Source organism: Haemaphysalis longicornis, unplaced genomic scaffold (assembly GCF_048455015.1).
Source record: "Haemaphysalis longicornis isolate Haplotype H1 unplaced genomic scaffold, Haemaphysalis longicornis Haplotype H1 scaffold_782, whole genome shotgun sequence".
Classification (NCBI taxonomy): domain Eukaryota; kingdom Metazoa; phylum Arthropoda; class Arachnida; order Ixodida; family Ixodidae; genus Haemaphysalis; species Haemaphysalis longicornis.
This window is the reverse complement of record NW_027526442.1, coordinates 1-22,773: the sequence shown is the minus strand read 5'-3', so window position 1 is coordinate 22,773 and position 22,773 is coordinate 1. Positions and strand designations below refer to the sequence as shown.

Sequence of the window (22,773 nt, the reverse complement as noted above, 5' to 3'; positions counted from 1 at the left end):
GCGTCGGTAAGTATAATTGAGATGAGACACCATCACTCAGACGCGTGGACGCGAGCAGAGGGGTCGAATAGGGGTGTGCGCCAGCAAGGAACCACCAATATGACGACGACGCCGCTGTTTGGGGCCGCGGCTTTGGGCAGCGCCCGGCGATGCCGCCAGTCTATTGTGCTCCAGATTCTGATGTTCTGGGCCATTTTTTGGAGGCAGGGTGCTTCCGCGGAACCGAACAAGAACTGTGAGTATGCTCGGATATGCAGCCTCCTCCGTTCGCGCAACGCAGCTTCGTGACGGCGAAATAATGTACGCAATTGTGCTGTCTTAAAGTGGGTGAAAATAAACGATAGATATAATTAATTAGAAGTAACACTAATTAGATTAAAAATGACTGCAGAAATGAGAAAGTACGCTCGTGAGGAATAGAGGTTCACACAGCGGACCAAACGTTTAAATTTGTCGCGTCTAAAGATTACACGTGCACTTAAAAATGTCCAGCAGTTGGTGAATTATAGCAAATTTTGCGTCTATAGATATATCTAGGAATAATAAAAACAATGATCTGGATTACGCGTGTTTTCCTTAACTGCCAAATAGTTTCGGTTTCTAAGCCCGAGTTTCTTGATTCAAAAAACAAATAGTTCAACCTCAACGATGCCCGAGAGTTTGAAGACACTTTTATAAGTCCCCCCAGTATCTCGAAATGATTTCTTCCGCCGTGCTCGCATATGTACGCCTAAAATTTTAGCTCAGAATTCTAGGAAAATTTGCACTTTACCACGCCAAATATATAAACGTGTCTTCAGAAGAGAGAGAGAGAGAAATGACCTGTATTGATTCGTCCTGCGAGAAAGGTGCGGGTCAGGCCACGCAGGGCTACGCCGCACCTCGTCTAACTACCTGCGCTAGGTAGCGGGCGGAGCCCGAGGCATCGTGCCCGGCCGGCCGCGCGGGTTACTCGGATCGCCCGCGCCGTCGCCGTCCGCTCGACCCCCGCGGGGGCCGGGAGGCGAGGGGCGCTGGCTTTCCTTTCGCCGTTGCAGCGCCAGAGCTTCCTCGAGCCGCTGGACGGCCCTGAGCTGGTTGCCGTGCTCCGGGGAGCCGATCAACTCGCGAATGTCCGGCGGGAGGCGGTCGCCTCCGTCGCGCGCGCACTGTTCGTCGCAGCCCCACATGATGTGGGCCAGGTCCGCGGGCACTCGCGCACACACACAGCACTCGGTCCGCTCGTAGAGTTCCGGGTACACGTGGCGCGCCAGCGCCGGCGTGAGCACGGTCTCGGTCTGTAACTGCCGCAGGAGCACCGCCTCCTCCCGGGACAGGCCGGGGTGTGGAGGCGGAAAAGTCCCTCTTTCGCGTCTGTACCACCGGAGCACTTCGCCGTAGGCGACGAGGGGCTCCCCTGCGTCTTCGTCGTGGTCGTCGTCTGCTTCCTCCCCGGAGTCTTCCGGGGTTCGGTCGAGGCGGGGGGGCGCGGTCCGGCACGTGGCGAGGACTCGGGCCGCGGCGTCCGCTTCTTCGTTGCGGTTGTGGTGGCCGTTGGGCAGCTCCCGGCCCGCGTGGGCCGGGAACCACCGGATGCTCGTGCTGCTGGCGGCGGTCCTGGCGGCGGTGGTCCTGAAGGCCACCTCGGGAGACCTGCTCAACGCCGGGAGCGTGCGGGCCGCGACCGCCCGGCAGGCCGAGGAGGCGGCGATCGCCTTAGCCCTAACCCTGCCCGGCACGCGGACCGTCCTCAGCGACTCCAAGTCGGCGATCTCCAACTTCGCGAGGGGCACGGTGTGCAGGAGCACCGCGCGGCTCCTCTCTCGGATCCGGGAGGGGTGTCTTCAGAAGTCCCGTATCGCGTAGTGATAGCATTCTTATTGCGTGACTAAAAACTAACTCTTCCCATCTATAAAACAATTCTAAATTTTAATTTTAAATAAAAACAATTATTAGTAGCTCTACAAATTAAACTTCTAACGAGATTATCCGCACCGTTTTGCTGAGTCACCGCCCATAACAAAACCGTTGTGTTTAGGGGCTCGAAATTTGGAAAATGTATTGTTCAGTTACTGAAAGGTTCCATGCGACAGAATTTTCTTTTTCTAAATTTCACAAGGGTGAGAACAGGGGTTCAAATTTTTTTTTTTTTCAGTTCTGTTACATAGCGCTAAGTGAAAAATACAGGCGAAGCCGGGTAAGGACGCTATACTCGGGAAAAATTTAATAACGGCAATAGCTCATGTACGGTATCACTACGCCGAAGCGACGGACCTGGATATCAACGGGCACGCGCGTTTTAAAAGGAGATCGCTATGAATGCGTGATATCGTCTGCTTTTTCTCACAGAACTTGTTTGTCCTCGCTTCAGCACTTTATCAGCATATTAAGTCCAAAAAAATCACGGAAACGGCTCGTGCCATGTTCAAAATATTCCCAGTAATGCACTACTTGTGCCGCGCGGAGTTACGTCCGGCTGAGGTGGTGAGGCGCGCAGCGGCGCCACCACCAGCGGCAACTTCCGGCACCACCATCATCAGCGCTTTTGTTGCCGCTGATGACTAGATGACACGTCGGTAAGATGACACCTCCTCACCCCGCTACAAAAGGGGGATACCACTAGCAATCATCAATCATCATCATCACCATCGTTGCCGTCGTGTTGTATCCGAGTATAGCTGTTGCAATTCTGCGCGAAGTGTTTCGCCGTTGTCCTGTGCAGCCGCGTGGCATGACTTTTGCCCAAGCTATAGTCCGGTTCTAACTGGTTTAGTCGAGACGAGTTAAAACGAGCCCTCCGAGGCGACGGCCGTCCGGTGGACTCCTCTTTCCCTCCTTCTGTCCGACACAGCGTGCACTTACTTCTATTACGGGACCTGTCGAAGGTGTTTCGTGCGTTCGTACTTTTGCTGCCGTGCGCAAAACGCCCTCCTACTGACGAGAGATTAGGGCGCGCTAAGTCACCGTACGGAACGTTTCTCTGCCCGCTCGAGTTGTCATGTTGTAAACACGCCAGTATGCTGCTTCCTGTATCAACGCTGTTCTCTACTCGCCATGCATTAGGCAAGTTAAGTTTCGCCCTTGGCTCAGCGCCGTCGAAACGGAGGCAACTACCCTGCAAGCCGCTCGCCCACCATGCTACCATGACATGACGGAGATGACAGAGGTCGGTACTTGCACGCCTTCGCCCATTTAACATAGCCTTAAAATACGACCACAGTGCTTGCTTCCTCGCTGTCGCAAGTGCTAAAGGGGAAGGCAAGGCTTGGCGACGGGCTGCCGCAGTGGGGAGGTTATTAAAATAACTAGCGATGACAAGAGACGAGTGTCAATAGCAAAAGAGCGCCAAAGCGGCGAACATGCCGCTGAGAAGGATGTTTTGCCTATATGTTACCATTTTACGCCAACAGCATGCAAAAACAACAGTAGCGTTTTTGGCCACATTCGCATGGTGCGGATAAGGACGGTGCGTGTCAGATTTCTGACCTCAATGCGTAATCGCTGTTTCTCCCCCGACACTACCCAACGCTTTACAGACCGTCATCCGACCGCCGGGCCCACTCCCTCTGAAGCGCATTTTGACATTACTTGCTGCGAAGAGATAAGTTGAGCGCAGACGCTTGGCGACCCTTTCTGCAAGAAGTCAGTTTTTTTATGACTACGACGCAGTGCTGCTCACTTCGAGCTCGGCGTCATTTTTTGGTGGGTTCTGCACGCCGTCTCAAATAAACTTCAAAGCAATCTCTGCATATCATTACAAAAAAAAAAAAAAAAAAAAAAAAGCACCGAAGCTTTCCATAAGCCTGACGAGTATAGCTATAGCAGCCAGCTCCTGAGTTTCGGCTCTGGTTTACTTTGATTTCGAGTGGGCGCCGCTGTTTTTGCCGCCTATTTAAATGCCTTCTGGGGATTTGGGATACTCTCACAGCGGCACAGCTAGGCCACCGCGTATACCGTTGAGCCTGGTTGTTTTTGCAGAGAACCCTGGCGCTGTCAAGCCAGATATTACTGGGCAAGGGCTGTAGCAATACTCGTCGCAAGGGCTGTAGGAACAGGTCGCAAGGACTGTAGGAATACTCAAAGTGTTGAACAATGAGGACGCATCGCGTTGAAAGGGCCATGTCGACAAAACACTAGTTTGGTTCATTCGAAAGATTGCCTCGTTAGAATCATACTGACACCACTTTTAACCCACACTTCGCTCAAATAAGCTATTTAATTAGGAAAAAAGGGAATGGCCATGCGACCCAGTAGCTCATTTCCCACAACAGAACCTATGATGTCATATGTCCAGCCGTGCGATTGGCTGAGGCCGGCAAAAGCTGACAGAGGTTAGGCAGGGCTTCTAAGCTTGCCGAAAGAGCTATTTGCGCTTTATTGTAATGCATATTAATTTTACAGCAGTAAGAATGGTGGAGTAAACAATGAAAGTTACGAAAATGCACGTAAACGTAGAAGTACCGATGCGCCCTGTTGTTAGTACTGGACGCACTATGCGTGTTTTAGATGCACAGCAGTCCGCCGCTTTGGAGTTGTCTTACACGACACTGGCCGATTGGCGTAAGCGACGTTGTCTTATGTGGCCCTGTTTGTCGAGAATACCCCATGTTTCACGAAAGGAATATTTCTACCGTAACAAAAACAAGCCAGGTGCAAATACGGTCAAAAATAAAGCAACGGCGGATGATGGTCCGCGGTTTGACGGTAAGCAATCGGACTGACGGTAAGCAAGGCTGCAGAGCCTACTGACGCACTGAAAGTTCGTTTGAACACCCGCTCTTGTGACTTAATGTCAGACGTCATGAAAACCCGCGATTTGGCGGGAGAAACAAACTTTTAACCCACTCTGATTAATTTGTGAGTGATTGTGGCATCATTTGCGCCGGACAAGCGCTGGGGGCACTATAAAACACGAAATCTTTAGAATAAAACAAACTCGTACTTTGTCTGCATGGCCCCTTTAACGATGTATTATATGCAAGAAACAAAGTTTACATGTGAGTTTTTGACCAGTTAGAGGACGTAGAAGGCACTTTGTGCAATTTCACGGTGAAATCGAGACAGCGGCAGCAAATGTACTCAATCAATGACACTCCCTTTTAAAGCCAACAGTTGCACGAAATTCGATGGGATGAGAATTTAGATGCACAGGCCACAAATACTTGTCAGTACTCCACTCATGTTTGCACTGTTAAAAATTGTCCGCGCTTCTGCTCTCTTCGTTGCAAATGTCGTTGAAAGACTTAAGCCGTATGGCGCCCCTGCAATGTAAATACCTCCCTTCTCATTTTCGGTCACGTCTCATGCAGTCCCTCTCCCGTCTCGCTCCTCCCAAGATAAACAGGCTAGAGGTTTGCCCAAGCCATTTTAAATTTACCGCGTTCCACTGTTCCACGCTGGGAGCGTCTATGCTAGCGCCGCCGTAAGCGTGCATCACCTGACAGAGGAGGAACGGCAGCTCCGTGCAATCCAGACTTTTCCACATCCCATTAAATGCCATATATTGCACCCCATCGTATATTCCCCGCGATGCCGCTTCTGCGAAACCCCGGAACGCTCTTTCGTATGGTAGGGGGCAGCGCACACGCCCACTTCACCGGCGAAATCCCAAGCTTTCTTCTTACGAGCCTTGGGAGAAAGCTCTGACCAGTTCCGACTTCCATCATCAGCGCGTGCTGGTGTTGAGGGCTGTTGAGGATGGGAAAGCTCAAGGGGTCTTGGGCTGAGGACTCCTCCTCATTGCTTTTCGCAATAAACACGTTTACTCTCTCTCTCTCCTTCTCTCTCTCAAGGCTGTAGGGACCGTATTAGAACCAACGTTTATAGAGAAAGAGAGAACAACTTTATTGTGTGCCCGGTGAGAAAAGGAAGAGGTTGGAGATCCTCCATGGTCCTCTTCCCCCTTTTAGGCGGCAGCCAGTAGTCCTTGGACCCCGGCGGCGTCTTCAGTCATCCGGACGAGTTCGACTTGCACTTCGGGATCGGAGCTGAGCAGCGCGGTCTCCCACTGCTCCACGGTTCTAATGTCTAAGAAAGGGCGTCCTTTCTGCTGTACCTGTTTACTCTTGATGGGACACGACCAAACCATGTGCTGGAGGTCCGCTCTGCCTTTACAAATTTTGCATTCAGCTGTATACAGCCCCGGGTAACAGCGGCTGTAGGCTACAGGGTTAACTCCACGCCTTTACTCCACGCGCGTTCCGCGCGCCATTTATTGAAGCATTTCGTTGCTGTTACCGTTTGACTTCTTTCAATTGCCCCAGGGGCACCACGGGTGGCCACTTTTGTATTTTTTGGGCGCACTTTTTAAGCATCTCTGCAATATTGATAAGAAAACACTGCAAATGTCACATATGTATTGATGTTTTGCCTCACATATGCGTAATCTATTGTTTTGGCACAACAACGTTGACAAGTAAGAACATTGCCACCGGACTTGGATGTTAGATATGGCTGTGCGTATATAAGCGTAGCGTTCAACGCTTCCATTAACTTTGGCTGGGCGGCTGAATCGAGTGACATACAGACGGATCAAAATTTTTTGCGTTCAAGCAGCCCTAGAACACTACCGTCCTTAAAATGCGCAGGAACCTGCAAACGCGTTGTGAACAGAACGCTAACCCAGTTTTCTAAATAAGGTTTTGTTCTCCCTCTCTCTTTTCCTACTTTCAGTTAACATGACATCGTTGTGCGGTGACCGTCAGACGGGCGTCTATCTGGTCGAGCAGATCGTGCGGTGCTGTCCCTATATGCAAGTAGATGGCGCTGTGCTGACAGACGAAGGAAACCACCACCCGAACTGCGTCGTCACCTTCCAGACTCACTCTATCTTTCAACGCTTGCAGCTCCGCTTCGAAAGGCTGGCGCTGGACTGCAACGAACGTCTGGTCCTTGTTGACGGACGTCACCCAGATGGACCCCACATGGTACCAAGCACGATGTATTTTACCTTATAATGTGTTGCGATCGGACAGGGCGGACGTTAAGCATCTCCAGGTGGCCAAAATTGATCCGAAGCCCGCCACTACGGGCGCTTCATAGCCCATGGTGTGTCTGCGGCGCGTTAAACCACAAAAAATTGAAAAGGAAAATTAACAGAAGCAAAACTACAAGACTCAAAATCAAAAAGGGGAAATACTTTCACTTTTCTTGTGAGGGAAGTCAGGTTAGGAGCATCGGGGGGCCGCTTCTGTTGTTTGCTTTTCAGGCTTCCAAGTTTCAGACTGGTGGCATAATTAAGCAACTAACTTTCTACTGAATTACTTAGACGGGCCAAGCACGTGGTTTGGGACGAGCAACAAAGCTAACTTGAGTGCAGCACGTTTTCGCTCTATCAGCGTCATTGTAACATGTTGCGGCATTAGTGAATCATGTATGAAGTCATATATTTTATCGTAGAAAAATACTACTATTATGCGATGTGTTTAGTTACGACACTGTCCTACTTCTGGAATGAATTTTCTCAATTGCTGTAAGTACCAGCGAAATTAACAAAAAACTTGAGCTGCCCTCTTATGCTGAACGCTAAAAATAGACCTCTTGTAGAAGCACTGCGTTCACATTCCCTTCAGCGCAACTAAAGCTCTAATTCGAGTGAAAAAAAAAAGTCAGGAATTTGAAATGAACGCTGTTCCGCCGAAATGAAAGCTTTTGTATTTTGAAAACATCCAAAGCCTAGCTCACCTGACACTGCTCGAACAATTTTGTTGTTAGCAGACAATTTCTCTCAACTTCAACGAAGTTTTATGCCAAAAGCACGAGGGGTCTGTCCATTTTAAGGGGTGGTTTAAATCGGGCCTAAAAATGCGGACGCAACTTGCACACCTATCCGCAAATTTTTTTAGCGATAATGAAGCACAGAAAATTCAGCACACCTCACGAAAATTCCTACTGGAATAGGCCAACTAGCGCCTGCCTGAATTTCGCATACGCATTTTTTTCTCATCCAGCACCAATCCACCCGTCTAATACTTTATTAATTTTTAAAGCCATAATATACCATGAACTGCAGGAATCGAACAAGCGTACTACGCTTTTCTGCAGCCTTTTTTGCGTCAGTCGTCGATTTCACGCAAACGAAAGATTTTTTTTATCCCCGTTGGGTCATCTGGCAGATAGAAGGAAAAAAAAATTAAAGCCGTGTTCCACTTGGAACATGGGTTTAATTTTTGTGAAATCTGTGAAATCTGCTGAAGCAGCGGAGCTGCGGTTCTGTTGTGTCGGCTGAAACGTCAATGGCCGCTCGCCCGACAACGGCAGCGCTCGCCGTCGCCGAGCGATTTCTAACGTTCGCGCGAAGGAATCTTCAACTAAACGTCACCAGCGGGAAGCTCCCTTCCCTAGCGGCAGGGAGAGGAACCCACCCCTATGAGACCACTACGCCCTCTACAGGTGAATCTGGGAACCGGTTTCTGTGAGGCCGCCGGTGTCGAGACCACTGCGCCCTCTATCGATGGGTCTGGAAATCAGCTCCTACCCCTGCGTGACGAACGACCGACAGCAGACTTACGAAAGGCTCGACCGAGAACAGCTCCGGTGTTAAAAGGAGGGTTAGGCATTACGGCGATCCTTAATCGAATAGCGTTGCCAGGCGTGGAATATTTAACCAACACCTGCCAGGCACTGCTTTAAAAAAATGCGCGACGATCACTTGGCGAGATGCGAAAAGGTAACGTAGCTAATGAGCTGTCGAACATTAATGGCGTGACGGGACACATGCGCTAACGGGACGAAGCGACACATTTCGCTGGATAAACTCGTAACTCCGCGCGCTTTTTATTATTGTACCGTGTTGGCAGGGTGAGTGAGCGTTCAAAGCCGCTTGACGTAACCCTTAGCTCCACGCCGGCTGGGAGCAGCGAGCGCTACCTGCCGCGTGAGGGGAAGGATTCGGTGAGCTGAACTCCTCTCTCAGCCGCTCTCGCGCGCCTTCTCCCCTGGCGCTAGTTCTGGCTCGAGTAAGAGGGTCGGACAGCTGCTTTAGAATCCTCCCCAAACAGGTGACAATGCTGGAATAGATATAAAGTTGTCTTTCCCTTAAAGCGTTTTTTCGCGGACGAACTCACTGAAAACGGCATGAAGTTGCGGCTATACTGCAGCACTATAAAACATCCGAATGCCAAATACTTGTGCTGCAAACTGGGGTTTTAATTACCACTCTGGTGGTGTCTTTAGTGTTCTTTTTTTTTTTCAGTAGCCGGTATTTTGTTGTATAATAGGGTTCGTTAAAAAGCGAATATGGCCGTCGGAAAGAAAACGCGTGGCACTCTTCGAATAAAAACAGGCACCCTACGCGCTGTCTCTAGCTTTTTTTGCTAATTGTATGAATTCTGCTAGCGATGAATGAATCTGTATGATAAAATATCAAGCGCTGGACTACCCCCTGCGGATTCCCCTGCGCAAATACGTGTGATGAAGGAACAAACTATGTGCACTGTATACGTGTGGCAGCGTGCCCAGTTAGGTGGTGAATTGTTCATTTCTGGTTTTTTTGCCATCGTCATAATCACCAACAACCTATTTAGGTTCACTGCAGGACGAAGGCCTCTTCCATTGACCTCCACCCGCTCCTGTCCTGTAGCGAGACGGTAACAGAGCGCGTGGATACTGAGAGACTGGTCTAAAAGAACGGAAAAGCCATTTAACTCGATGGATGGACGAAATAAGAAAATTCGGAGGCGGCAAAGAATGGACTCAGGGCTCCTATGAGAGGTCTAAAATGCATAATACTTCCTCCCTGTCTATCATCATCATCATCATCAGCAGCAGCAGCAGCAGCCTATTTAGGTACACTCCAAGACGAACGCTTCTTCCGATGACCTCTACCCGCTCTTGTTCTGCGCCGCCCGAGTCCATTTCTTGCTCTCAAATTTTCTTATTTCGACCCTTCATCTACTTATTGACCTTTCCCTTCTTCCAGACCTGTCTCTTGATAGGCACTCTGTTGTCCTTGTGGTTCACCGGTTGTCATTTCGTCTCACTACATGGCCAGCCCAGGTCCGTTTCTTTTTCTTAATTTGAACTATGATATTTTATACTCGAGTTTGCTGCCTGATCCAGGTAGCTCGTTTCTTGTCCCCGAGTGTTATTCCTAACATTCGTTCAACGGCCCGTTGAGCCGACCTAAGTTTGCTTTGTAGTTGTTTACTAAGGCGCGAAGTTTCAGCTCCGTATGTCATCACCGGCCGCATGCAATGGCTGTATACTATTCTTTTTAGTGACAGAGGTAGCTTACTTTTTATTGTTTTGGAGTGCTAGCTTGCACAGTTCCCCCCAGCCCATACCTAATCTGCGCCGGATTTCTTTATCGGGGTTTGGATCAGCACTGAGAACCTGTCCAAGGTAGTTATACTCTTGCATATTCGTTGTAGCGTTGCGTTACCAAAGCTGGAGATGGCCGCCTTCAGCATGCGTATTTACCATTACTTTACGCTTATTCGTATTTATTTCTAGTCCGGTCAAGCTTCTTGTTTGTAGTTTCTCGGGCACATTTTGCAAGTGCTCTGCCTTCTTACTGAGCAAGACAATATCGTCTGTAAACCTCAAATGGCTCAAGTATTTCCCGTTTATCCGTAATTCTAAGTTGTCACAGCCAAGTTTCCTAAATACTTCCCCCAGACACGCTGTGAACAAATTTGGGGAGATAGTATCTCACTGCAGCGCGCACTTTCTGATCGGGAAATCATCACTTTTATTGTGAAGGATTATGCAGCCCATACATCCCTTACACATCTATGCCGCCTATAAGTCTTATGTACATGTTTCCTCTATTTCCTGGTCTCTTAATGCTTCCAGCACTGTTGCGGTATGTACTGAACCAAATACTTTTTCATAGCCTATAAATGCCATGTATAGGGGTTTATTATATTCCGCGGATTTTTGTGTTACTGAATTGATTAAATGGATGTGATCTGTTGTAGAGTATCCTTTTCTAAACCAAGCCTGTTCTCGGGATTGTTGGAAATCCACGCTGTTGCTTGGTTAGCTATTACCTTGGTAAACAGCTTGTATACAACTGAGATAGGGCTGATGAGTCTGTAGTTCTTAAGATGCTTGGTATCTCCTTTCTTTTGAATCGGAATTTTGTTGGCTTTTTTCCGGGCTAGGGCACCTTTAAGTCCTTATGCATTTGTAAAAGAGCTCAGCAAGCTTTTGTAGCAGAATGTCCCCTCCCTCCTTTGAAAGATGTACGTTTATGCTCTCGTCACCTGCCACTTTTCTTCTTTTAATGCCCTTGAGGGACTTTTCGACTTCCTCTTCAGTTACTCCCTTTCCAATTCAATTCAATTCATTTATTTTATTTAACGCATTTATACAATGAAAGCAGAAAACATACGTGATGCTTCGCTGTCGTACAAACTTTTTTGACAAGAGGGCATCAGCCATAATACACATTTTCGGCGTACTGTGTGCAGGCCATGTCTACGATGCCGAAAAAAACTAGGCATTGGACTTGATCCTGCGGCAAAGTTACAGTAGAAAATCTAATCTTAAACCCGCCGCGGTGGCTCAGTGGCTAAGGCGTTGCGCTGCTGAGCACGAGGTCGCGGGTTCGATTCCCGGCCGCGGCGGCCGCTTTTCTGATGGAGGCGAAAAGCAAAAACGCCCGTGTGTACGAGATTTCGGCGCACGTTAAAGATCCCCAGGTGGTCAAAATTAATCCTCAGCCCTCCACTACGGCGCGCCTCATCGCCTACGTTGCGTCGGCGCGTTAAACCCTACAATCAATCAATCAATCTAATCTTACTGCTGAATCACTGGAGAATGTACTGCCGGGGGGCAGTAGGTGCATTGGTTGTTGGCATTGCTGTGATCCCATGCCACCAGGCGTTGCTTTGATCCCAGTCATAGCTTGATCAGATATATGGGAGAGGCCTTTGCCCTGCAGTGGGCTTAGCCATACTGGTGATGATGATGATCGCTCCGATCCAGGGCGCTCATAATTCTTGGTGCGTGCCTGCAGGCGAATCTGACCTGCGAGACCTCGGTTTCCGACGTGGGAACCCTTCTTACACGGACGGACTTCGTGACCCTCAAGTATAGCTCGGATGAGTCGGGCACGCCTACGCAAGGTCGTGGGTTCAAGCTGATCATAACGGCCTTCAAGCAGAGCCATCCTCAAGGTGAGAAATGCCCTAACTGTTTCTTTAGCCATCTGATAAGCGCCTTAAGAACTGTTAAAGGGGCCACGAAGATCATTAGAAAGACTGCTTTGTCCCAATAACAATGATGCCAATTTTATTGGAAACTTGAAACACATAATGGAGAACATGTAAAACAGCACTGGCGACTACACAGCCACATTACGGCGATTTTTCTATGACATCACATAATCTTGTTTGTGCAGTGGCCGCGGACAAAGCCACCGCCAAGATAAATGATTGGGCGATTGCAGAGGGGCCTCTAGCTTTGTTTGACCGTGTGACTTCAATAGTTAACTGGTTTTTTTTTTCGTACTGGCCTCTACTGAGTCCCTACTGCCCTTTTCGGGCTCGTCACTGTAGTGCGAAATTCAAAAGATGGTTTAGATATGTTGCAATGAGACGAAGAAGAAGCACCATGTTCACCCACCCGCGAAGAAGATGGCGCATAAATACTAGCTCAGCAACGCTCGCGCCAAGGCGGCTGCCACACATTCAAATCCATCTCATCGGCTATCATTGTTCGTGTCTCCTTCGTCTTGCCTTCGCGTGACAATACCTTGCGTTGTTTTCGTTTAAAAAACGTGTTTCCTGGCTGAAATATAGCCGAATGAGCTACCAAAGCTAGTTCTTCCAAACTTACGCAGTTTGTATTTTGTGTTCATGATCGTTCCTATGGTTGTTGAGCAATAATCGCTGTCCTTACACTGCAATCACTTTTTATACTGTAGGGCGCTAACAGGGTGTTTGTCTTGAGGCAGAGTTACAAGACGTGACAAACAAAAAAAAAATCACGCCATATCCACGGAATGAATGATGATAAGTGGGGCGAAGCTCGAGAGGGGGAGATCATCGGTAACCGTAACTCTCCCGTGAAAGTTCGCCCATTATATCATTAAGAAAGACGTAAGACTGTGTGCGTACATTGTACAAATCAACTTTTATTTTCGGAGTCAATGCTCCCAGGCCCAGACCTGGTGAAAGACCCCGCGCCATCGAGGACTACCCCGCACCTCCACCACGATTTGTCACGTAGGATGGGACACAACGGTAAAGAAAGAACTTTTATTTAGGGCGAACTTGTGCCCGAACAAGACGAGAGGAAACGAGCAAAGGTCCTTGCGTCTCGTTCGATCTCCGAGAACGACTGCCTGCGTTCGCGGCGTGATCTCTTGCGTGATCTCCCCCTCGCAGTGCACGTGCGCTCGCGCCTCCGTTGGCGAACACAGACAAGCTCGCGCTCCCGGTGCCGAGTTTGCGCTGCCGGTGGCAGCCGGTTCTTGCGCGTGCAACGCGGCACACTTTGCGACATCTCCGAAAGCATGCGGCGGTCACGTACCACGAGACACACGGGATGGACAGACCCATGACTTAAGGAGCTTCGCCCCTAAAAACTGGCGCAGCCTGCACTAGTGGTGGAAGGCTGGAGAAAGAGCAGAGCTGGCGGCCGCTCTCCCTTCGTCAGAGACCCGGCTGTTGCACCTCGCATGGATTTCCGAACTTGCCGCTGAAAGTGCTCCATGACTAGCAGGAACGGATCGCTTTGTCCGCAGCATTTCACATCTCTCCCTAAGTGGACCACGTTAGCAGGCGCTAGAACCTGCGGCCAAGTCCAAAGCCAACGCCCGCGCTACGAACCCAGAGGAAATGATGTGCGCCCGGAATGCGATAATAGCTCAATCGGAAAGACGCCGGTTTCTTATGAACGCGATGGACCTGGGCCCGAGTCTGACCGCGGGAAGCATTTTTTTTTTTTGCTACTGTTACTGCTTACCCCGTAACCCTCGGACTTTTTTTTTTTGTGTGTGTGTGTGAAGGGGGGGGGGGGAGCAGTTAATAGGTTGCCGGATTCACGGTATAAAGGTACAGGGTTCGATTCCCGCGACCTCCATGAGCACATTTTTTTCTCGGGGCTTCGAGGTTTTTTGTGTGACGGACGGCCTAAACAGCTCTGCTGTTACAATCTCCCAAGCCCCGACCAGTTGCAAGGTCGCTGACCTCTTTAAACTGGAGGTTGTAAACCCAGTCGTTATATTATGGACACTCAGTAGTCGCTGCATCTTCGAACATTTAACTTACCCTCTAAGTGTAGACTCTTCATGTGCATTTCAAGAAACAAGCCTAGTGAGCATTAAGGTGGAGTCATTTAACTCTCGTTGCGTTAAAAAATTGGAGTTTGCACTGGTGAGTTTGTGCCCGCTAATTTGGCAGTTGTTAGCAAATCGTAACTTATAACATGGTGTGTTTTTTTTTTCACCTCCTGAAGTCTCCTTGAAGAAAGTGGTTCTTATTACGCGTGTCCCGCATTTTACCGCTGTGGTCATAGAGCAGGAATTAATTGTGGTTTTTATTTTCTTAGCTGCAGATTTGATATTGTATTTGCTTGATCACTCTTTAGAGGCGAGGAAGACGACTTAGGTTACCAAGGAAATGATCTAAGCGTGAAGTTAAATTAATTAAAGCCATTCGGAGACTAGGCAGTGGCGACTTAACACATCTGAGTGTTCATGTGCACTATTCCTTGGCAAGAAAATCGTACAAAAATACTTAAAATAAAGGCTTAAGACAAGATGGGAACGAAGTGGTCCAAACATTTGGCCATCTATTGCCACGGAGAAATTGCGGGTTCCTCCATACGCCATGAATAGAGTGAGCACGTTTGATTGCTGCAGTCCCACCAGTCATTGGAAAAAAGCTGCCCTTAGTAGGAATGCTAGTGGCTGGCTTGACCAGAACCTTACTGCGAGCATTGCCAACAAATGATTAATAACCCTTGACTTCACCCATCCCAGCGTACTTACAGAAATCTCATTTTCGTATTACAAATTTTACAGAAGTGGTGACCCACTTCAGCTTACTCTACATCAGAAGTGCACGTGTACGCGTTTTGTGCTAGGCTTACAGGAGGTAGGCTTTTTAGCAGAACTTTGGTGTCGTGCAAAAACGCCAACCCAAAGAAGCATGCTGTGCGGTGAAGTTCGCACGTAGTGCAGCAAAATCAACATCTATAGCTCTATTATTGGTAAATTTAGAATGAGCGAAAGCTTCTAACGGTAAAACTGCACTGCGAATCGAATCTAACAAACACTATTCGCGAAGTATTCGAAGCTTGGAATATTCGTACACCTCCAGCAAAAAGACATAGGTACAAGCAGCGCTGCACCAACTTCCTCTAGCGGGAGAGAAAGCCCGGGCCTCCACAGATGATGACGAAGGCCGGTGGGGGCAACGTGTACTTTGTTTTGGCAGCGTTTTGGCAGCGTCAACTAGCACAGCATTCTTTACACGAGACATTGTTTGCACCAGTTCGAGTGCGTGTCCTCCAATATCGCAGAAATATTGCGGAGGACATCGACTGCCGGAATCACTTCATTATAAGCGTCGGACGGCTTTCACTCGCGACATCCTTTGCCTACTCGGTGCTTTTCTTTAGCATTACGACGGTGCTGCTGACGGTGCCTGTGTCCGAGGGTCTTACCGTCACGGCAACGTCGTCGTCGACACTCAGGAAATCTTCGAAGGACACTCCTTTCGGCACAGCATCGGGAAGGTTGGCGAGCTGCCATCTTGGTCCGGACTCGCAGACTGGGCGGGTTCCGTCATGAGTTCGGCGCGTCGGAAACAGTTACGAAAAGTGTCGGGCGTCATGACACTCCATACGAGGCGCAATGTCTCAGTCGCGGCCTTTGATGAGTGGTCCCGGCCAATCAACATCTCAATCGCCGCTCCGAGACCATGAATTTTGGCGGCCATTCTTGGCACGCAGAGTTCGATATATCAGATGTGAAGTTCGTTATAAGGAATATGTTTCGCGTGTATTTCCGTAACTGATTTATGTTTGTTCGATATATAGCATAGTTCACTCTATCTGGGTTTGTTATAGTCGGGTGTGACTGTATAGCCCATTTGACAAGCTGAGCTCAGTGCTGTGGACGCTGCATGGCCGCGAGGGATATACGACCTGTCCGCGACGAGTGCAGGTGACGAGAATGTGGTTCCCACAGTTTTCAAGTTCCCCTGTTCTTCCCTCCGGCAATAAATACGTTTCTGGATATACGAAAGATCACAGCGTGTCCACTTTGTGAAGACGGAAGTTGAGCGAATCTGGTGCGCTGGTGGGTTTTCTACGTTGGGATTTAGCTGTATCTATGCTGAATCGTAAGGGAAGTCACGCGATCACTACGACACAGGCAAAGAGCTCACGTGATTGCTGGGCAGAGACAATGACAGTGGCTACGCCAATCAGGGCGCAGGCTCTAGCGCGCCGCACAGGCGGCCGCTGGAAATCGCGGCATTGCGCAATATCAGGGGGCACCGTGCGAGGCGAGGAGTATACACGACTCGGGAAAGGGGCGGCGGCGGTGAAAAGGAGTAGTATAAAGTGGTGCTGTAACCATACTCCCTGCGCAGATGGGTATGCTTCACGGTGCATCACGCAATGTGGAAAAGCCAGCTTACAAAGCCCAAGCCAGAGACATTCAATGCTTTTGCCCAAGCTTACGCCGATGCTCTTAAAGTCGGCTTCATCTGTAGACACAGATACATTGCTGAAGACATTTTTAAAGGCAAATATACAAAGCGTCATATCAAAATATGGAGGCCCTAGGATTTTTTGTTTACTTTATGTAGTATTTTTCATAAGCTGAAAATTGTTGGTATACGCGTGCTCTTTCTACGGCCGGGACGATCTGCTGGATCATATATCCTTAGACAGCTTCGCTGCAAACAACCATTTAGATAAAGTGCCAATTTCAGCGGCTCGTATCGTAACCTCTATGCTTGCAGATGCAGATGCCGAGCAGGAAGTTCCGTGCCGGGATTTCAAGTGCGCCAACGGCTTCTGCATCTCGAGCAACTTGACCTGCGACGGTGTCAACCACTGTGGAGACAACAGCGACGAAACAGGCAGCGCCGCATGCGTCGACGAAACAAGCAGCTCAGCAGCGCCGCAGTAATCGTGGAATAAAGGCTTTCCACAAATATACGGGGATTACTCCGAAGTATGTTGCATTTTTCTATAGCGTGCACCCTGTGAACACTTACACGGCGCAGCTGGAATTTATTCCGATGTATACAGTCTATGAGCACCTATGGGGCTGAAAAAATTCGCCAACGCCGACTTCAAATAAAAATTACGGGAGATGCTTAGAAGTTTCTAAGAATCAAGGCGAAAGCCTAGTAGAACTAATAATTGTTGGTCGACTCAGTAGCTCATGTACGATATCGCTCCGCCGAAGCGACAAACTCGGATGGCGACGCGCGCGCGCGTTTTGAAAAGAGATTGCTCTGAATGCGTGATATCGGCTGCTTTTTCTTACGCAGTTTATTTGTCGTCGCTTCGCTGCCGTAGTTTATATAAACAGATTAAGTCCAAAAAATTATAGAAATGGCTCGTGCCACGTCCAAGATACTCGCAGTAACGCACTCCTTGCATGTGGACGCTCTCGGGCACAATGGTCAAACCATAAAGAGACTGGAGGTGAAGATCATGACGGCAGTGGGGCTGATCAAAAAGGTGGCCACGCGGCACGGGGGCATGCGCGAAAGCAACCTCCTGCGGCTGATACAAGCTTCGCGGTCAGCCAAGTGGCATACGTGGCGGCCTTCCACGACTGGTCGGCGGCGAACAGCGGGATGCTGGACGCTCTGTAGTCGGCGTTAGGCCTCTATACTCACACGAGCACGACCCGGCTCCTAGAATTAGGGATACATAACACACTATGCGAGGTCGCAGAGGCGCAGCGCGTATCGCAGCTTGCGCGCCTAGAAACGACCAGAACAGGCAGAGCAATTCTCAACCGAGTAGGGCTGCTGCGGGGGGAAGGCGGTGGGGGTGGGGGCAGGGGGCCGACGGGGCTGCCATCGCCGCTGCGGTCGTCGTCCGGACGGTCGCTGCCGAGGGGCCTGCTCGGCCTCATGCACGTCCCGCCGATACCCCGGCACATGGATCCAGAAGTCAACGGGGAGCGCCGCCTTGCCAGGGCGAAGGCGCTCACGGCCGTGCACGCGGCCGACACGGACGCGTTCTACGTGGACGCGGCCACCTACCCGCACCGCAAGGGCACGTACGCTGTGGCCGTGGTCGCGGCGACCTCCGGGGAGCTGTACACGGCGGGCAGCGTGCGGGCCCAGGACCCGAAGCAAGCGGAGGAGCTGGCCCTCACAAACCCAAGGTGTGCCACCGTCCTGAGCGATTCGCGAGGAGCGGTGCTGAACTATGCCACGAACAGGGTGGGACCGTGCGCGCTCAGTGTGTGCGGGGCCCTGCCGCGGAGAACAATGCCGGTGACCATCAAGTGGTTTCCGGCGCACGGGGGCCCGGTCGGAACCGGAGCCAACCGCAACGAGGAGGCGGACCGAGCTGCGCGCGTGCTGACCAGACACGGCAGCGCGGCACCTGGCTCGCCTCCGAGGCCTGCGGGAGGCGAAGGGGACGAGGGTGAAGGGGAAGAAGAAGACGAAGAAGAAGCTGAAACGGCGGTTCCAATCACCACCTACAGGGAGGTGCTCGAATGGTACAGGGAAGGCCGCAGGGTCTACCCGCCACCGCACCGTAATCTCAACCGCAGAGAGGCAGTGATCGTGCGACAGCTACAGGTGCGGGCAATCTGGACACCGGTGTTCGCTAAGCACGTGTGCCCTGAACTCTACCAATCGGACGCGTGCGTGTTGTGCGGGGGTGAGAGGGCCACCATGCAGCACATGCTGTGGGGTTGCGGACAACAACCAAGGCAAGAGACTACTAATACGGACGAAGTGACCGTGCTTCCGCCGCGCATTGAGTGCGCGATCATGAGTGCGGACTGGGGGTTACAGAAGATGGCTGTCCAGCTCGCGCTCGCGGCCATCGAAAGCCAGCGGCCGAAACCGACGCCTCCATCTCCCGCGAGGGGGGTGCGAGGTAATAGGCAGTAGGTTTGCCCCTACAACGGGGGCTTGAACGCAGGCCAATAAAGATGTTGTTTCTCTCTCTCTTGAGCCTCGCGGAGTGTTGAAGCGCAGGGGCCACTCCCGGCCACATACACCCTCGCAGAGTTGTTTGGATTCCACTTGGCCGCGGATCTTCTTCTAGAGCAGGGTACCCAGGTCAGGGGGCCCATCATCCTGACTGCCCTCCACCGTCTAAGAGCTGCCGACCAGCCAGCCAGGGCCAGCGGCTACGTAGATGGGTCGCTGGCGGCCAAGCTCCATGCGGTTGAGGCCCAGGGGTGTCCACTGCGACTTCACTGGTTTCCATCGCACGTGGGAATTATAGGCAACGAGGTTACGGACGCCCTGGCCAAGGGTGCTGCTCGCCAGGCAGGGGTACCAGCCTCCCCGGATGTGGTGTCATTCGACGCTGCAAGGGCTATCCTGGCCCGAATGGTGAAGGCCCTGCATCCAGATGCTCGAGCACTTGGTCAGTGGTCAGGCCCCACGGGTCCTGCCCGGACGCATCAGCAGAGATGCCCGGTCATTCCTGCTTCGCCTGCGGCTTAACTGCTACAACGTGGGAGCCAGCCTGCACAAACAGGGCCGCCGGGCGTCCCCCACCTGCGCCGACTGCCCAGAGTCTGAGACGCTCGAGCACTTACTGTGCTCTTGCCTCACTCCAGCGACTCGGTGTACCAAGCCACAAGCTGGAAGACTTCCTGTTCCTCACGGGACCGGACGCCATCCGACGGGAGGTCTTCCAGCACCTACTCAACTCCCTGGTCATGGCAGGACTATAACGTTGGCAGGACTAGCGCAGCTTTTGTAGTCGTCGAGCCATGGACGAGATGAAAGCGGCATAGACTGTCCCCCACTCTCCTCCCTCTCTCCTCTTTCTTCCCTCTCTTCCTGTCATTTGAAACCCCCACTCCCCTTCCTGGACTGTGTTGGGTTGTATGAGGGTGAACTCCCGTTGAGTTCAAAAATATCCCCAGCTTTTTCTCTTCCCTCCTTTCTTAATAAATCACCCCCACCACCATCGTTGCCGTTCTTAACATGTGCCCGTGTATTCTCGTGCTGCTTCGTGGGCCGCCTCGCTGCCTCCGACCGCAGTGTGGGCCGGAGTCTAGACGACGTCGATTGTTTCGATAGGGGTATTTTGGAGGAGAATTTTGAGTGCCGTATAGCCAAAATGGTACCGCGAATAAAGTTTTGGAGCGTTGTCTTCTAATCAGTGTTTATGATGCGTGTTACCTTCGTCTAATTGCCGAAGGCACATGTTGTCTCATTATCAGCAACGTCATAATCCTCATCATCTCTTTCCCTTCGCGTGTTATTTCTTCCTTCCATTACTATGACTCGGTACAAAGCCGTGTTCACGCCGACAAGCAAAGTGGACATTAAGAGAGAACGTGCATTGCTGCTCGCCTTATTGCCACTGGCCTATCACCGGGCTCAAACTAGTCACGCCGCAGCTTCAGCGCATTCCGCTGACACGCGTTTGCAAGTGGAAGATCACAACGCACTCATGAAGTTAACCTGTAGTCAGCTCAAGCCATCCAGCTGTGGTTGCATTGAGTTGCGTTCTGCCTTGCACATCAGTTCTCTCCAAACCAAGGTCGACCAAATGTTTTTTTTTTTTTAGCTCGATTGCTCTACTTTTGCTTACCAGAGCTTCCCTGAAAAGTACGCCATCGCGAGCATTATTTTACCTTTGCCTCGTGCCTCAATTGATGCATCGGCCATAGTATGTGCCATTAATTTCTTCTCCAGAACGCGGGGTCTCCGACCTACCAAGTACCGCTTTCGGATTTAAAAGAAACGCGGATGAGCTATGACTGTGAACGGCCGTTGCGGCCAAGTCCGCTTCGCGATGAAGAACTTTCGACACTATCCTTAGGCAGAACTCAAAGTTAACGAACTATCGCTCGGTTTAAAGTATTGCGGTTTGTACTTTCCACGAAAATTTCATATATATGAAATTATTGTGGAACGTACAAACCTGGCTGTTTATAAATACACAGAGGGAAGGAAGCACGAAATACGAGGTTGCGAAACGCTCTTCAAAAGAACGCGGTTGGGTGCCTCGTAAAGGCTGAATGATCGGAAACGGACAGGGTTAGAAAACAAAAGACGTGGAAGGTGTTGAAACGCGCGAATGACGCCGGAACAGCCGGGAAAGCGGAGCCTATCAGTTGTATGCGGCTCTGCGAAAGAGTAGTGATTTGTACGTGCAAGAGAGTGTGACGTCTTTCAAGATATGGGGCGTTGCAGACCGCAGCGTGGCTTGCCCGTCGCACTTGGCTGTCTCCGCTTGGTGAGAGGCGTTGGCTGGAACTGGCACGTAGGTAGCATTTTTTTAACAGCGCCAAAAAGGCGCAGGCAAAATGGACGATGCAGCCGCTGAGTGTCGCCAGCGCCTGTATCGTCTGTTTTGCCTGCGTCTTTTTAGCGCTGTTAAAAACCGCTATGCTATGCTATATAAGTTTTTAAGGGGAGGGGGGGGGGGGCGGGGGATAGACGGGTGAAAAGGGCCCGAATCTGGCGTGGGGTGCCGACACCTTATCATGCCGTTGGGGGGGGGGGAGGGGAAAGGGGACATGAAAGGAGTGGATAGCGGGAAAGATTAGAGTTTTGAATTGGTTGATTGATTGATTGATTGGTTGATTGATTGTAGGGTTTAACGCGCCGACGCAACGCAGGCGATGAGGCGCGCCGTAGTGGAGGGCTCCGGATTAATTTTGACCACCTGGGGATCTTTAACGTGCGCCGAAATCTCGTACACACGGGCGTTTTTGCTTTTCGCCTCCATCAGTTTCGAATTGGGGAGGGCGGCAATGGCATTGCGAGTGTGCGCAGGAAGAACGCCGTGCGATAGGGGTGCCAAAAAAGGCTAAGAGAAGAGCAACAGCGGCTAGAACCGCAGCCCTACAAATTTTGCGGATTTTCTTTGTTACTAGATAGGTTAGGCTGGCGTTACACAGATGCTGTGTGAGGACGTCGACGCTCGAACGCGGGGAAACAAGCAGAGAAGTCCAAGAGCAAGAGACGGCCATTATACCTTTGCGGCACGCATGATGTAGCCGTCAGAAAAAAGGCCGCGTATCTGCTCCTCTCGTTGCAACTGTCGACGAAAGACGTTCGTCGACTCGCGCCCCTGCCATGTAAACGCCTCCCTTCTCTTTCCCGCTCACCTCTCATGCCGTTCCTCTCCTGTGTCGTTACTCCCATGCAAGATAACACGCTAGAGGTTTGCTCAAGTCAATTTAAATTTACCGCGTTCTAGTACTCCAGACCACACCAGACCGGGTGCCTCGATACCAGCGCTGCCGTACGGCGGAAACGCGCGTGATTGTTGGAGGCATCCAACTACAAAGTTGATAAAACCACGTTGCCTTGCTCCACGTGCATTCCAAGCGGAACGTGGAACCTACCAAGTGGAACCATTCGTTACTGTTGCCGTTTGATTTCTTAAGATTCCGCCAAGAGCTATAGTGGCGCGGGCAACAGCAGGCGCCGATTTTCTGCACTTGATGTAGTATTTCATTTGCTATCGCAAAAACCAAAGCATCCATAATTTTTTAATAAAGGAACACTGCAAATATCACTTATAAATTTGTTTTCTGCCTCACATTTGCGTAATGGCTTGTTCTTGTTTAACAATGTTGAGGAGGAGGAATAAACATTTATTCAGCTGTATTAATTCCGTTGTGGGAGGCCTCCTTAGTCCAGGAAGCCTTGG

At 50.6% G+C, this 22,773-nt stretch overlaps 1 protein-coding gene across 2 annotated transcripts; it reads left to right on the top strand.

Moving 5' to 3' along the window:
- Positions 1–17,094, top strand: LOC144148150 (uncharacterized). Of its 2 annotated transcripts, none has more exons than XM_077679732.1 (4): positions 1–235; positions 6,652–6,905; positions 11,942–12,101; positions 16,911–17,094. In XM_077679732.1, exons 1-4 carry the CDS (start codon positions 22–24, stop codon positions 17,072–17,074), a joined length of 792 nt encoding a protein of 263 aa, XP_077535858.1. In that variant the 5' UTR covers positions 1–21; the 3' UTR covers positions 17,075–17,094. The 2 variants fall into 2 exon arrangements, with proteins under 2 accessions (XP_077535858.1, XP_077535857.1); XM_077679731.1 differs by having other exon boundaries at positions 16,905–17,094.
- The last annotated feature ends 5,679 nt before the right edge of the window (positions 17,095–22,773 follow it).